At 38.7% G+C, this 14,690-nt stretch overlaps 1 protein-coding gene across 2 annotated transcripts in view; it reads right to left on the reverse strand.

The window, feature by feature from the left end:
* SLIT2 (slit guidance ligand 2) overlaps nt 1–14,690 on the reverse strand; it is a 386,109-nt gene that overhangs the window by 72,309 nt on the left and 299,110 nt on the right. For both annotated transcript variants that reach the window (XM_012531743.3, XM_012531741.3), the window contains 6 exons: nt 12,822–12,972; nt 9,609–9,683; nt 7,882–8,025; nt 3,799–3,942; nt 2,078–2,244; nt 1,048–1,180 (listed from right to left, as the gene is read on the reverse strand). In XM_012531743.3, coding sequence (XP_012387197.1) covers nt 1,048–1,180; nt 2,078–2,244; nt 3,799–3,942; nt 7,882–8,025; nt 9,609–9,683; nt 12,822–12,972 — 814 coding nt within the window. The remainder of the gene's footprint in view (nt 1–1,047; nt 1,181–2,077; nt 2,245–3,798; nt 3,943–7,881; nt 8,026–9,608; nt 9,684–12,821; nt 12,973–14,690) is intronic.

Genomic DNA, 14,690 nt, shown 5'->3' on the forward strand with positions numbered 1-14,690 from the left:
GTATCAATTCAGGATCAAATTAGAATTCATAGAACTGCACATGATTTGAACATAAGTTCCTTGATAACTGAAGTGGCATCTTCTTGAACCTCATTGCCTATGTTCCAGGTTGCCAAAAGTTTATCAAATCTGCTCCTTTGCAATACTTGTACATTTGTGCATGAATTACAGGTAAACATCTGCCTGAATTACATTTTTGATACATGGTTTCACACAGAAAAAAATAAACAGAGGCAAAATGACTCAATCGCATATCAAGCATTTGTCCATGGTTCTTCGTATACAGATATAAAGGAATGAAATGGAGCCTGCATGCACCATTGTTAAGCAGCTAATGCTTAGGTTTACTGCGTTCCACTTATAAAGCATAAGGCAGCTAAGGAAGTGTGCGTGGCGCTTAGCATCTTTATACGTCTATATTGGCTATGTAATTTGTAAATATCAGTTCTGAAAATATTAGGGATAATTGGCCCCATGCCCTTTATGATCTAAGGGACTCTGATTCAAGTCCAAAGGGCAGTATCTCCTTTTAAGGGTAAAGATTATGTCAGCTCCTTCCACACCCCACGTATTTATGTATCCCTTGTGTGAGATATTCTCCAAGGGGACACACGGTAAAGAATAATCAATCATATGAAACATCCCAGCCACCACAGATAAACTAAATACATAGCATTTCTTAAGGTGCATTTGATGGAACATGAGCATTGCAAGATACTCCATGAGAAAAGGGCTATGGAGACAACAAGTATGGGAACTAGCTTAGAGTTTACATCCTCTCTCGGAGCTCACACTGCACACTAGCATAATAAAGGCTCTGAGAAATCCTACAGTGAGAAACAAAGAGAAACACACAACCAGCCTTTCCCAAGGGAACCTGAACTAGCTTTTATATTATTTGCTTAGGGTTTTCCATGATACTAATGAATGGCCCACAAAATGAATGTTATTTGCAAACAAGATTCAAAAGATTTTTGTTTGGTCTCCATTTCCCTTGGTGTGTGAAATAGTAATCCTTCAGGAAAGGGAAAGACAAGCTCTACTTACAATTCAGTGACATCTCTTGGAATACCTTTGGGCAAGACCTTCAAGGCTTTGTTGCTACATCGGACCACCGTGTCCAAGCAGGTACACTCCGTAGGACAGCGAGAGAGTGGGGAACAACTATTGTCATCATTTCCTAAATTGCCAAAAGAAATACAGGAAAACCCAGATTTGTGGCTTTGAAGATGCTAGAAGGGATTTTATGCCTTTAGCTTAACAAACACAAGAGTCTTCAGCCATATGATGACTTATGTATAGGATATTAAGTATTTACAAATCGACACCATACATTCTGTGCAGGTCTCTTTTCAGACTGCCTAGGGCAGAATTCCAGAAAACAATTCACAGTTTGTATTATTAATACGATTATAATGTGTTCTTTGTTCAGCTGTTTATACAAATTATACTTCTAATCAGAATATGTAAACTGAATTATGGAGAGATTGAAAAGAGACAGACATGAAGAGACATAAAGGGACAGATTAGTTTTACATGGTTAGCAAAAAGTATATGGGCCCCTCATTTGAAACTATACGGCTCAAATGAGCTCTTCATTTATTGCCAACAATTATAGAACCTATGTTCTACCTACATTACAGGATTATTATGAGAATTAAATGTGATGATATACAGAGAGTACTAAAAAGTGAAAACTATTATTCTTGTTAGGTTTACTAGAATTTCTATTTTATGAGTCAATTGCTTTTATCATTGGTAGTTAAATGGAAATTACTAAAAGAGATGCTTAGAATAGTAAAGAAAAACAAAAATGAAGCTATTTCAATAGTATCAACCACAAGCTGGAAATTAGAAAATCTTCTAAAACATTCAGAAACACAAACCAAATAGAGCTAGATGTGAGAGTACAGTCTGAGCAAGTCTGTTGCTAAAACAAAACAGCAAAAACAAAGCAAAAAATGCATAATAACTGTTCATTGCCTGAACTATGATGTACTGTCTAATTATGCCCCACAGCATCAGAACAATCACCAGAGAGTGTCTGGTGGTCACAGACCTGGCCAGGTTTTCTTACCATCATCACAAGTGAAGTCTTGAATGGCAACATCCTGGATGGGGATTTCTTTGAGGAAGTAGGGTTTCTGACATCGAGGATTTCCCGTTACAATTCTTTTCTTCCTGAGCCATTCTCCCAACCAAGCCAGGTAGCAGTTACAATTAAAAGGATTGGCCAAGAGGTTTCTAAGCACCACAAGCAAACAATGCAGAGCTCAGTTTAGAGGTTCGCTTTCTGACTTCTCAAAACCCCATGCTACCATTTTCCCGTACTGTATCTGTTGGAATGATTCCTTCTTAGTCTTTGTATTCACCCCACCCCCAATTCATGCTCAGTCACACACAACATATGGGATGCGTTCTTTGACTGAAATATCTATGTTTGGAACTTAAAAAATAAGAACAATATTTTCATATAAGAATTCTTCAAATCATTTCATATGAAAAATAAAGTGAAGGTGGCAATTCAGGGTTTAGGCAGTGAATCCTGATAGATATCTCATTTAGAGATAATTTAGACTTGTCAGAGATCTGACTTACTGTCAAACTTCCCTACACTGATAATGCAGTAATTTAATATAAAGATGAAGGCTGATTACCTTATATTATTGAGTTTAACCTGACAACAGCTATTTCATTAATTTGTCATTTCAAGATTTCCATCTCTTATTTGCTCCAGAGAATAGGTTTCCCATCTGAACTGACAGCTGAGTTGATTAAATGTCAGTTATAAAAATGAACTTACTTCTACAAATCTCAATACTTTTGGCATCTCACCACTTCAGCACAAACCTATTGACAATCCCATTATTTATAAACATGCCATCTTTAATATGCACAAATTAGTCACTTGATGGAAAATGTCACATTTTATGTGGAAAGAGGATTAAGTACCTTACTGATGGATGGATGCTTCCCTCAAATTATTTCTTCAGGGACTTGAGCTATGTTGAACATGATTTTTTTCCTTCTAACTACCTTTTCAGTTAAATTAGTATTTTTAGATGCCACCATTACCAGGAAGCCATCTCAGTTATAAGGTTTATCATTTCAAACACTGCTTTTTAAATACTGACATACAAGGGGCCTGAAACACTTGCAAAGTTTGTTTGTTTTCTGACACTTTCTGAGTTCTATCTGTAGACCTACAAATATTCTTTATTCTCCAACCGTCCACATAAAATGTGCTCTTGGATAGGCTCAGCCTATTTCTTTAATACCTTCTTAATATCACAGTAAATGCCCTCTGGTGAGCTTTTATTGTTGGTCTGGTCATCCTAATATATCTCCTGTCATTGTGAATGATCCTTTTGAGTACAGTTTGTTGGCAATAACCCTATCAACTCTGTTTTTATAACACTTATATTGTGAAGACTCCAATGTGAGAGCACTGGGAAAAACAAATCTACATTTCTTTTATTTGTAAAAGAATAAAATAATTCTCAATCAAATTATAAGAGTATCATTTATAAATTAAGCCACATCACATTGTTATAAAAACAAATGACTGAAAAATACCATGATTTTTGTTAAATTTTAATATAGGATAGTAGGCAGTGTTTTTAGAAAAATTAAAATAAGTTTAACATGAACAAATTTGTCCTTTTTAAGAAAAGTCTAAGTCTTTGATCTCATTTTTATGAAATGCTTAGTAATGCATTAAAATCTTATCAATAAAAGTAATAAATATAATACACTGGCTCAATTAATACATAAATGAAGACTATTTTTCATACTTACAGAGTAGATAAAGAATGGAGAGTATCAAAAGCCCCTGGTGCGATTGTAGTAATTTGATTATCATATAAAGAAAGCAAACGCACAGAACTGAGTCCTGTGAAACTGTCGTTCCCTACGCAGCTTATACGATTACTTCTCAACATCCTGAGGGAAAAAAATACAACATCATTAAGGAGATAAAATATCAGGCAATCGATTTTGCCTATCTTAAGACCGAAACAACCCCTCTTTGCAAATGTGTAGCATTCATTCCTGCTTTCTGAATGTTCTCCTGTCACTAGGAATTGCTGTAGATATGTACAAGTCATCCACTGGTATCCCTGGGAGATTCATTTCAGGACCTCCTGCGTATACCAAAATCTGTGGCCCTCCATATCCACGGGTTCTGCATTAACCGCGGATGCTTGAATCTGCAGATGCAGAACACGTGGATATGGAGAGCCGACTGTATTAAGAACCTTGTGCTAGAACAAAATGCTTGGAGTTGTCAGTGATAACATTCAGTTACAAAAACTCATGAGCCTCAGCACCAGCTTACAGCCCCATCTAGTGAGGGCAGAATGTTTTCCTTTAATGATACAATTATGTTTGCACTGTTACATAATGTCCTAATTCACCTACAGCTCTCTAAGCCCTTGAAGCCCCATGATTTATATATTCTGAGAAGCATTACATTTGCTGCTGAAGAGAAAGGAGGCAAAAAAGAATCAATAGCCACAGAAAATGAAGAATTGAGGGCATCTCAGGGACTCACAGCCAAGTCAATGTCAACACAGGCTGGAGGAGGCAAACCTGACTGAGCTTCCACAAAGCCTGAGCAAATTATTTGTTTTGAGTTTAGACTTAAAAGGAGGCAATACTTAAGAGATCCCAGTTGTTCACAATAAAATTCCTCTTGAAAAAAATTCTGACCATTTTTTCTTTAGTCATTGCCATTAACAGGATTAACACTTTTGTCATTTCTTCATCACTGCTAAAATTTTAGCTGTTTCTCGATTCTTTTCCCAAAATGTTTATTTGTGGGGCTTAGAAAAGGAATGAAAAGCTTCTTAAACTCCCATGTAAAGATGAACAGTTGCCATAAACTTTATTCAGAGTTTCTGAAAAGTTAATATTTTCCTTAATGCTTCTAGACATGGGTTGATCACCCTGATAGAAGACTGCAAAAAGAACAACAAAGCATTCCTTTAAAATTCTAGATTGTCCTATAATAAATAAGAAATATCAGCTGTTGCATTCGCTAAGTCGCAGACAACGAGAAAGGATAATGCCCTCCTTATCAAGGCATCGTTTTATGTTAGGAAACAAATGCACAACAGAAAAGTAGTCCTATCAGTACTATCCTTTGTCATAAATAGTAAAGAACATTTGGTCTTAATCTTGTTGGAGTCACAGACTCCTGGGAAAAGTCGAAAAAAGCTTTGCTTTCCGTCACTGGAAAAATCCACAAGCACACATATGTACCACATTTTGCCTGCAACGTCGGGGGTTCAAAGACCCACTGAAATATGTACATGTACGAACTAAGAGGTTTACTAGTCCTAAAGGGTTGAGAAGTCTACAGGCTGTGAGGAGGGTCTTGTCAAAATCTTTATAGCTCCAAGCTGAAAGAGACCACTTAAAGCAACAGCTATGTCCCAATAAACCCACAGAAGAACTGTTAATACTCCTAGCTTGGTCTAAACGATCTGTTTTGCTGCTTGAGGTACAGTGGGATTAAGTAGAGAGTCAGTGGGTGTCTGTCTCAGGTGCCAAAACACAAGAGGCATAAAAACATTGCTAGAAATATAACAAAGGAGAAGGCTGAATTTAGAGAACTTGTCTCACAGAGAGTCCTGTGACTGGACCTAGCCAGAAAAGAATACTTGGATAAACTCTTTGGAGTGGTGCTATGGACAGAACTGTGTCCCCCTAAAATTCATAGCCTTAAGCCCTAACCCCCAGTATGACTGTATTTGGAGACAGGGCCTTTAGGGAGGTAGTTAAGGTGAAATGAGGCCCTAAGGGTGGGGCCCTAATCTGATAGGACTGGTGTCCTTAGAGGAAGGGGCACCAGAGCTCTCTTTTCCCGCACAGAGAGGAAAGGCCACGCAAGGACACAGAGAGAAGGTAGCCATCTACAAGCCAAGAAAAGAGTCCTCACCAGAAACCAACCCTCTCAGCACCTTGATCTTGGACTTCCAGCCTCCAGAACAATGACAAAACAAATTCCTGTTGCTTAAGTCACTTATCTTGTTACAGCAGCCCAAGGCTATCTAATGTAGGTAGTTACAGGCTCACCCCTCATCCTCCCCTCCCCATCCCGACTCACACGGCCCCCTTAAGGAGAAGGTTCTAGTTACAACAGTCACTTGGCTACTATTTAAGAAGGGAGACTTTTGCCTGCTGCAGGATTTATGTTTTGCTGAGTTACCTGAGGCAGCTTGGGGGAGGGGAATAGGGGCAGGAGTAGATATAACCCCTACTTATAGTATATAAGTATATCTTCTCTGTCCCCGTTCTACACTCCCAGGATCTCCTCCATAAAAAGACCAAAGGGATATTTGCATTACATTTTGCATTTCGAAGGGACTCCTAGTTAGCCCATGGGAGCGGTCAGCAGGTGGCAGGTTGGCTGTGTTGGATGGTTTGGCTCCAGGCTACCTCAGGAAGCTCTCCTTTCATGGGCAGGGGCTTTTTTGAGTAGGATATGAATTGGGGATGCTGCTGGCTGGGGAAATGCCTTCTCCCTCTACATCTGATAAAGGGCAGGCAATGAACTTCCTTGGCTCTCAGTTACCCTGGGCACGAGGGCTCTTGGTGGCTGCATGGGGCAGGGTGAGGGTTTGGGGGAGACAGTAGAGCTTGCAATTCCCAAGGGCGTGTCTTGGTTACAAATAATTTCCTTCGTGTCTTCCAAAGGCTTCAGAGTTTCGTTGGTGTCTCTTCCAATATTTAGGCCACCACTTTTGTCAAACATAATTTTATGCTTTAGAGATTATGAAAAATACGCATACACACAGAAGAAAATTCAAGTAACTCAAAGTGTTGTCCTTACTCGTCAATTCAAGCCCCATCTTCCTTGGCCAACAACCTTCTGGAAACACATAGGATTTCTTTTTCCCAACCTCCCTACCACTGAGTAAGTAGACATACACTTAGCATGTTTTCTTTGAAATAGACAGTAAAAGATATACCACCAGCCAGTTTTTCTCTTTTTCACTAAGACCTTGCAGGGGCAGATGAAGGCAGTCTCCAGCTAGGCTTATTCTGCTGCAGGTGTTGGAGTGGGTTCTGAAGCTAGCAACCTTGGGCCAAGAGAGAGTATTAGGTGGAGGTATTTGAGGAAAAGGAAAGAGAATGATTGTTCTAAGGAAGAACAGAGGAGCCAGATCTGTACAAGCACTGGAGCAAAGATGATCTTTTTTGTTGAAGATTCAACAGCCAGGAGAGGTTCTTTTGATCATTTGCAAGCGGCATACTGAAGTCAGAGGTATCAGAGTCAAGGACTGTTTTTTTTTTTTAATAAATTAATTTATTTTATTTATTTATTTTTGGCTGCGTTGGGTCTTTGTAGCTGCGTGGGCTTTCTCTGGCTGCAGTGAGCAGGGCCTACTCTTGGTTGCAGTGTGCAGTCTTCTCATTGCGGTGGCTTCTCTTGTTGCAGAGCTTGTGCTCTAGGCATGTGGGCTTCCGTAGTTGTGGCACGCAGGCTCAGTAGTTGTGGCGCACGGGCTTAGTTGCTCCATGCACGGCCTGTGCGATCTTCCCGGACCAGGGCTCAAACCCATGTCCCCTGCATTGGTAGGCGGATTCTTAACCACTGTGCCACCAGGGAAGCCCCAGGGACGTTTGCCTCTACAAAATGTGCGTGTGCGTGTGTGTGTGTGTGTGTGTGTGTATGTGTGATAGAGAGAAAGAGAGAGAGAGAGAGATACAGACAGAGAGAGAGACAGATACAGAGACAGATATAGAGAGACAGAGACAGAGCAGACATCGGGGGGGATGAGGAAAAGCAGGAGCTATTCCCCCTTCCAGGAATATAATGACCTGGGAATTACAATCCTGTGGTAGAAGAATCACAATGCAAATAAGAATACTTACAAAGTTTTGAGGCTTTCCAATCCCTTGAACATCTTATGCTGAACATTTTCCAAACGATTACTCGTGAGAAGTATTTCATTTACACCAGCTGCGCCTTCAAATGCTCCCTCTTCAATGTCTGTGATCTTATTGTTGCTAAAATTTCTAAATAAAAATGGTTGAAACAAATATTTGAAACAATTTCTTTCTAACAACGAGGGCACTGAGACAACATGTCTGATCATTTTCTTCTACTGAATGAACGTCTTCCACAAAAACTCTAAGCTCTTCACTGCCTGGCATTCCCAAGGCTCTGAAAAGTCACCACTTCCTGATTCCATCAAGCCAAAGTGATAATAATACAAAGGAGAAATATCTATGCTGAAAAGTACCAGCCTGATCAATGATCTGCCAGGGCCCCCAGGGATATAAAACTCTTGAGGTCAGGTACTGAGTTGTGTAAACTTTTATGTTTGCCGCCACACTTACTAAGAAACTTTTCAAAGAAGTGCCCGATTAAAACTGTTGAATGAATTAATGACTCAAAGAAGACAACTGGATAGAGAAAAGAAGGAAAGACTATGTTTGCATTTAGATAGCATCAGAAATGTATCTGAATCTGAGATTGTTCCCAGTTAAACTTTTTCTCATGTAATAATATGTCAAAACAACCAACTTAACTGCCAGTATTTTGTATCATACAAAATACTAAGGCTTGCCCAGAGGGCAAGAACATCCAGTTGAGGTAACATCTTCCTATAGGTTCTCTCTCTTTCTCAAGGCTCACTCTAAGACCAGGGATGCCCACAGAACAAGGATCATTTTTAGGTACCATTTTATTCCTTTCAGAACACTGCACATAGCAGCTGCTGAATAAATATGTATTGAATTGAAAAGCATCTTAGAGCTAAAAAGAAAAAGCAGTTAACGTCAGTGAAAAAGGAGGACAGTTAAGAACTTAGAAACTCTTTGGGAGGCAGTGTAATATGTGGGTCAAGTGCACAGGAAATGCTTTCAGTCTGCTCTGCCACTTATAGCCTATGTGACTGTGGACCAGTTACATATATGAAAGCACAGATATCACAGAACTATGCTTCTTTCCTTCTCCTGATGTTTCCTGTTATGTGGAGGGTGCTCCATGGACCCTCATTCTTGGCCTCTGTCCTGTCCCTCTTTCCATCCACCTTGGGTGGGGGAGGGTTACTGTCAGAGTGTTGCTGGAACTGCTGAGCTTATAAACTTATTTTAAAATATGAGTTGCGGACATGTAGTAACACAAATGAGCTATCAAGTCAGTTTACCAATCATTAATTTTGACTTTCTTCTAATGTAAGTTTAATGAAGCAAAAAGTCAAACAGTTGACATGAACGTGCTGAAAGAGAAATAACAGCATGGTTTGGGGAACAGTAAAGGAAGTTACAAAACATTACTGAACTCATCTCTAATGCACTTAGTTTGCTGGATCCTGCTGTGGCTACATAACAAACTAGCTGTCTGAGTTAAGGTAAGATGCTAGGGTTCTGCTACAGAAAACATGGTAGCCATCACTGGAATACATAGGAAAGAGCCAATTACTTAGGTTCCTTTCAGAGTTTACCCTAAATTCATGTCACAGGTAGTCACTGTATAGACATGTCTCTGAATCTTTTGTATTTTCCAATTTCCTACGAAATCTAAATAAAACTGCAAAGGTATAAGAAAACACAGCACTACAGATATTTAAAAAGATGGTTAATATATGGCTTACATTTTACGTAATTGAGGAAGTTTCTTGAAGATGCCTGTAGCTTCCAACACTGTAAATTCATTATTATTGAGGCGTCTAGGGAAAACAGAAACAGAAAAGTTTCATTCCCAACAGTCAGGAAGAGATTAAATTTTATTTCTTGTACAGAATTATAACATTATTTAATGAATATCCTAAAGCAAAATATAGGACACATATCACAGAAAATTTGTGGGAAGTACAGATCTTTTCCAATTTATCCCATATTTTAATGACCAAAATAAAACATATTAAGAAGCACGTAGTGAAGAAAACCAATCATCGAAATTCAAAACCAACTCTCATTCAGTAATCTGTAGAACAAAGTTTCTCAAACTTTTTTTTTCCACTATTAACCCTGCCTCCAAAAGCACTTTAGGATATTTTATTTCTAGTCACTTCTCCATAAATATGTATCAACAGCTTTACTGATATACAGTTTACACACCACAGAATGTACCCTTTTAAAGTGTACAATTCGGTGGTTTTTAAAATATTCACCAGCTTGTGCAACCGTCTTTGCTTCCTAATTCCAGAACATACTCATCATCCAAAAAAGAAACTCCATACCCATTAGCGGTCATTCTCAGTCTGCTGCCCCCCACTGCCTCAATCCCCGGCAACCACTAATTTACCTGCTGTCTCTGTGGATTTTCCTATTCTGAATATTTCTTATAAATGGGATCACACAAAATGTGGCCTTTTGTGTCTGTTTTTTTCACATGGCATAATATTTACAAGGTTCTTTCATGTGTAGCATAGGTTAGTACTTCATTCTGTTTTATGGCCAAAGTACACTCCATTGTGTGGACATACCACATGTGTTTATCCATTCATCAGCTGATGGATATTTGAGTTGCTTTCACTTCTTAATCATTATAAATAATGCCGCTAGGACACCGGCATACAAGATTTTGTATGGCTGTATGTTTGCAGTTCTCTTGGTTATGTACATTGATGTGAAATTGCTGTGTCACGTGGTAAATCTACGTTTAACTCCTTGAGGAAGAGCCCAACTCAAAAGTTTCTCAAAAGTGCTGCATTGTTTTACCTTCCCACCAGCAATGTATGAGGGGCCCAATTTCTCTCACCTATTACTGTCTTTTTAAAAAGCCATTCCACTGGATGTGAAGTGCTTTCTCATTATGTTTTTTTGTTTTTCCTCATTACGGTTTTGATTTGCGTTTTCTTCACGCCTAATGATACTATTTTTTTTTTTTTTTGTGGTACGCGGGCCTCTCACTGTTGTGGCCCCTCCCGCTGCGGAGCACAGGCTCTGGACGCGCAGGCTCAGCGGCCATGGCTCACGGGCCCAGCCGCTCCGCGGTGCGGCATGTGGGATCCTCCTAGACCGGGGCACGAACCCACGTCCCCTGCGTCGGCAGGCGGACTCTCAACCACTGTGCCGCCAGGGAATCCGGATACTGGGTATTTTTTCATGTGCTTATTGCTCATTTGTATATCTCTTTGGAGAAATGTCCATACAAATAATTTGACCACTTTTTAACTGGGTAAGGTACATTTTAATTGTTGGGTTGTAAGAGCTCCTTATGTATTCTGAATATGAGTCCCTGAGCAGATATTTAGATATTTAGATATATTTAGATATTTATATATTTAGCCGATATTTAGATATATGTTTTACAAATATTTTCTTCCGGGCTTCCCTGGTGGCACAGTGGTTGAGAGCCCGCCTGCCGATGCAGGGGACACGGGTTCGTGCCCCGGTCCGGGAAGATCCCACATGCCGCGGAGCGGCTGGGCCCGTGAGCCATGGCTGCTGAGCCTGCGCGTCTGGAGCCTGTGCTCCGCAACGGGAGAGGCCACAACAGTGAGAGGCCCGTGTACCGCAAAAAAAAAAGAAAAAAAAAAAAATATATATTTTCTTCCCAGTACTGATTTTTAAAGGTATAATTAAAAAAAAAATCTTAATTTCTTAAAACACACACAACTTTTGCTGAAAGATGAATTAGATATAAATTTCTAAATTCTTGAGTGACAAGTAAACTTATTTAAAGTGTTATCATGCTGGAAGATAAAATTTGAATTATTGTTTGTGGTATTATTGGAAATAAATGTAACTCCCTACATGATAGTAAATAGAGAGTTCATGGCTTTTACTGCATGATCTCCATGCATTTCTAAAGTCCTGGACCTATGAAATAGCTTCATGAACTAACAGAAATTTTAAAAAGCATCATTAAAACCACTAGGTAGTGAGTTTCTGCCATCTTTTTGAAAGCATTATATTATTTTTAATTATTCAAATTGCTTAAAATTCATTAAGTAACAGGCATGAGTATAGGCACTGTGGGAGATAAACTATAAAACACAATCTCTGTCATCAAGGGGCTATAATCTAGTTGAAGACAAGAGAATTATACATGCACAAAAAGACAACCAACTTTGCAAAGCAGTTAATGAAAAATACCAGATGGTGCTAGACATAAACATTGCTAAGATGTTCTAAAAATGATGAGGTTTCACTAGGTTTTTCTTGGATTTTTAGAAACACTAACATTAAATGTCATACTTTTATAAATAAAGTCAGTGAAGGCCAACATACATGGGCACAGAATCTATAAATGATTCAAACATATTTTAGACCCTCGTATGTGTTAGGCCCTATGTTAGTGTTATAAATATAGATCTGATTACACTCTGTCTTTTTAGCTTTTCCTGCTATGATATCCATTGTTCAGGAAAAAACCATCCTTTGTGCTTCATACTTGGTAAACATTGAATCCTTCCACTTGTGAGTCAGTGAAGTAGCACAGCTGATAAAAAAATGACTGATTGAATTCATAATTAACACAGATTCAAAATGGTGACTCCAAACTATTTTATTTGGTTGCTGAAAAGACTACATTAAAAATCTATTAAGTGCTTAGAAATGGGTTTGGACATAAGTAATATCCAAGAAATAAATATCAAATGAATGTATTATTATTAGCACTACTAAGTGCTAACTGAATTTTTGAGAGGTGAGTTAACTTCTGTAGTTGTATCTTGGGCCAGAAAGATGAAGTAAGAAAACCTCTAATACATATACTTGTACAAAGAAGAGTTATGCCAATGTGTGTCAAATAAAATTAATGTAATTATTGAGAATGAAAGGGCAAGACAAAAATCCCAATGCTTTGATGCTTTCATTCCTGCCCTCCCAAATAGGATTTTGTTGGGAGATGAACTTACAGCTCTGCAGTGTACTGGGGAATGTGGTCTGGGATTTTGGCGAGTTTTTGATTGGAGCAATCTACTGTGGTCCCTTCACAGCGGCACTTTTCAGGGCAAGCCAGATCGGCAAAGCAGTCCCCACTTAATTTTGATCGATAATCTTCTGTACCTAGTGAGGATTCAAGCCAGAAAAGAAGATACTGAGTCTGAAGGTTAGAATATTTGTTTATTTGTAGGAAGAAAAAAGTAAGATAACTATAGATTATGCAGCAGGGAGACAACTTGGGGAATTTTGGTCAATGGATGTCAGGAGAGGGTTAAAACAAGGGCTTGGAATTTGCTGGAAAAAAGAGTAACCAGATTCACAGGACAGGAAAACATTAACAGAGTTGAGCTTTTCACAGCTGTACTTTCTGCTGATCCAGTTATGAGCCATTCTAGACTATTTGACAGCTAATCACACAATGGCTACTAGTCGTGAAAAAGTTTATTTTTTCTCTGAGTCAAGAATTTAAAATGTATCCAGTAATAAACATATGCCTAGATATCATTTTCAATTAGGGCTTTCAAGGCAAATAGATGGACTCAGGTTTTTAAATTTTCTATGGTCTTTTATTATTCTCTCCCTCTCACATAATCTTCAGAAATGCTTAAAAAGCCCTCTTTTGTTCATTTTGATTTTATAAAAAGAAACAAGTAAATCCTGATTTAAGCCTCAGCAGCTTGTCATGCTGTAGAAAGCTGCGTGACGTTCCATGGTGCTTGACGGAACCATGTTTTACTCATACCTGGCAACCACATGGTTAGATCAAGCACAACAGAAAATCTCGCTACATAACCACTACACCATCCACTAGGCCAAAGGTAAGACCAAGAGGAAAGATGAAGGGAAGCAGGAGAAAAGCTACAGACGTTCTGGAAATGTAATACTGTTTACATGACATGCATTCTCCCCGCAGAATGTTTATGACCATAGTAAGAGTATTACTACCGAAGATTCCCTGGAAACACAAAGAAGGGGCTATACTGAAAGGTGCCTCCAACGTTCCTCAGAACTGCAGAATGGAAACAACAGCTTTCGGGAAAAAACATCCAGGAAGAAGTTGAAGGTGCGCTACAAGGACAACAGAGAGGCTCAAAAGATCTGTGGTTTCTTCTTGGAAAAAAAAAAAAAAAGGGTGCAAAAGAGTGAGACTAAAAGAAGATACATCAGGATTGAAAAGGGAGGATATCATGTTTCAGATCAGACACTTTTACTTACAGCCAAAATGGTGAATTCCTGCAAAAGTAAAGATCACCGAGAAGGAAAGAAAGACAGTAAACCCAGTTAAGATTCACATACACGTATATAAAACTCACTCAGGTCTCTTCCTTCCTCCCTTACTGTGGCAATTATCGGGGAATGGCCTGGTGTGACAAGAATCGTCATGCTTTGTAAACTTTCATAATCATTTTTTGAAGCACAGCAGTACAGGAAAAGCAATGGCATACAAGATGCACAGCACAAATTAAGTTCTTGTCAATTCCTCTAAAAAAATGAAGTCTCCACAAGATAAATTTTCTTTGAGTGCTCCCTGTAATCTCTAGATGCTATCCAGAATGGTGGTAGGCAAGTAGACATGTAAAATGAAGTGAAAAACTAATCGTGAGATCTTCAAGGACTATCACCGGAACACTTGGATTAAACCTTAGGTTGTAGCTTACATGCTTCATAATGATCTTTCCAACTTATAAATAATGTCACTTAATTGAAATGGAATCAGGATCTCGGAAGAAGTTTGCAAAGCTGAATATAACAGTTTCATTACATTTGCCAATTAATGTTGTGGCATTTATTGAGGATCTGTTGTATTGTAGTTTAAGCTTTCATTTAAAAAGTGAAATAAG

The sequence above is a fragment of the Orcinus orca genome, chromosome 4 (assembly GCF_937001465.1).
Source record: "Orcinus orca chromosome 4, mOrcOrc1.1, whole genome shotgun sequence".
Lineage (NCBI taxonomy): Eukaryota > Metazoa > Chordata > Mammalia > Artiodactyla > Delphinidae > Orcinus > Orcinus orca.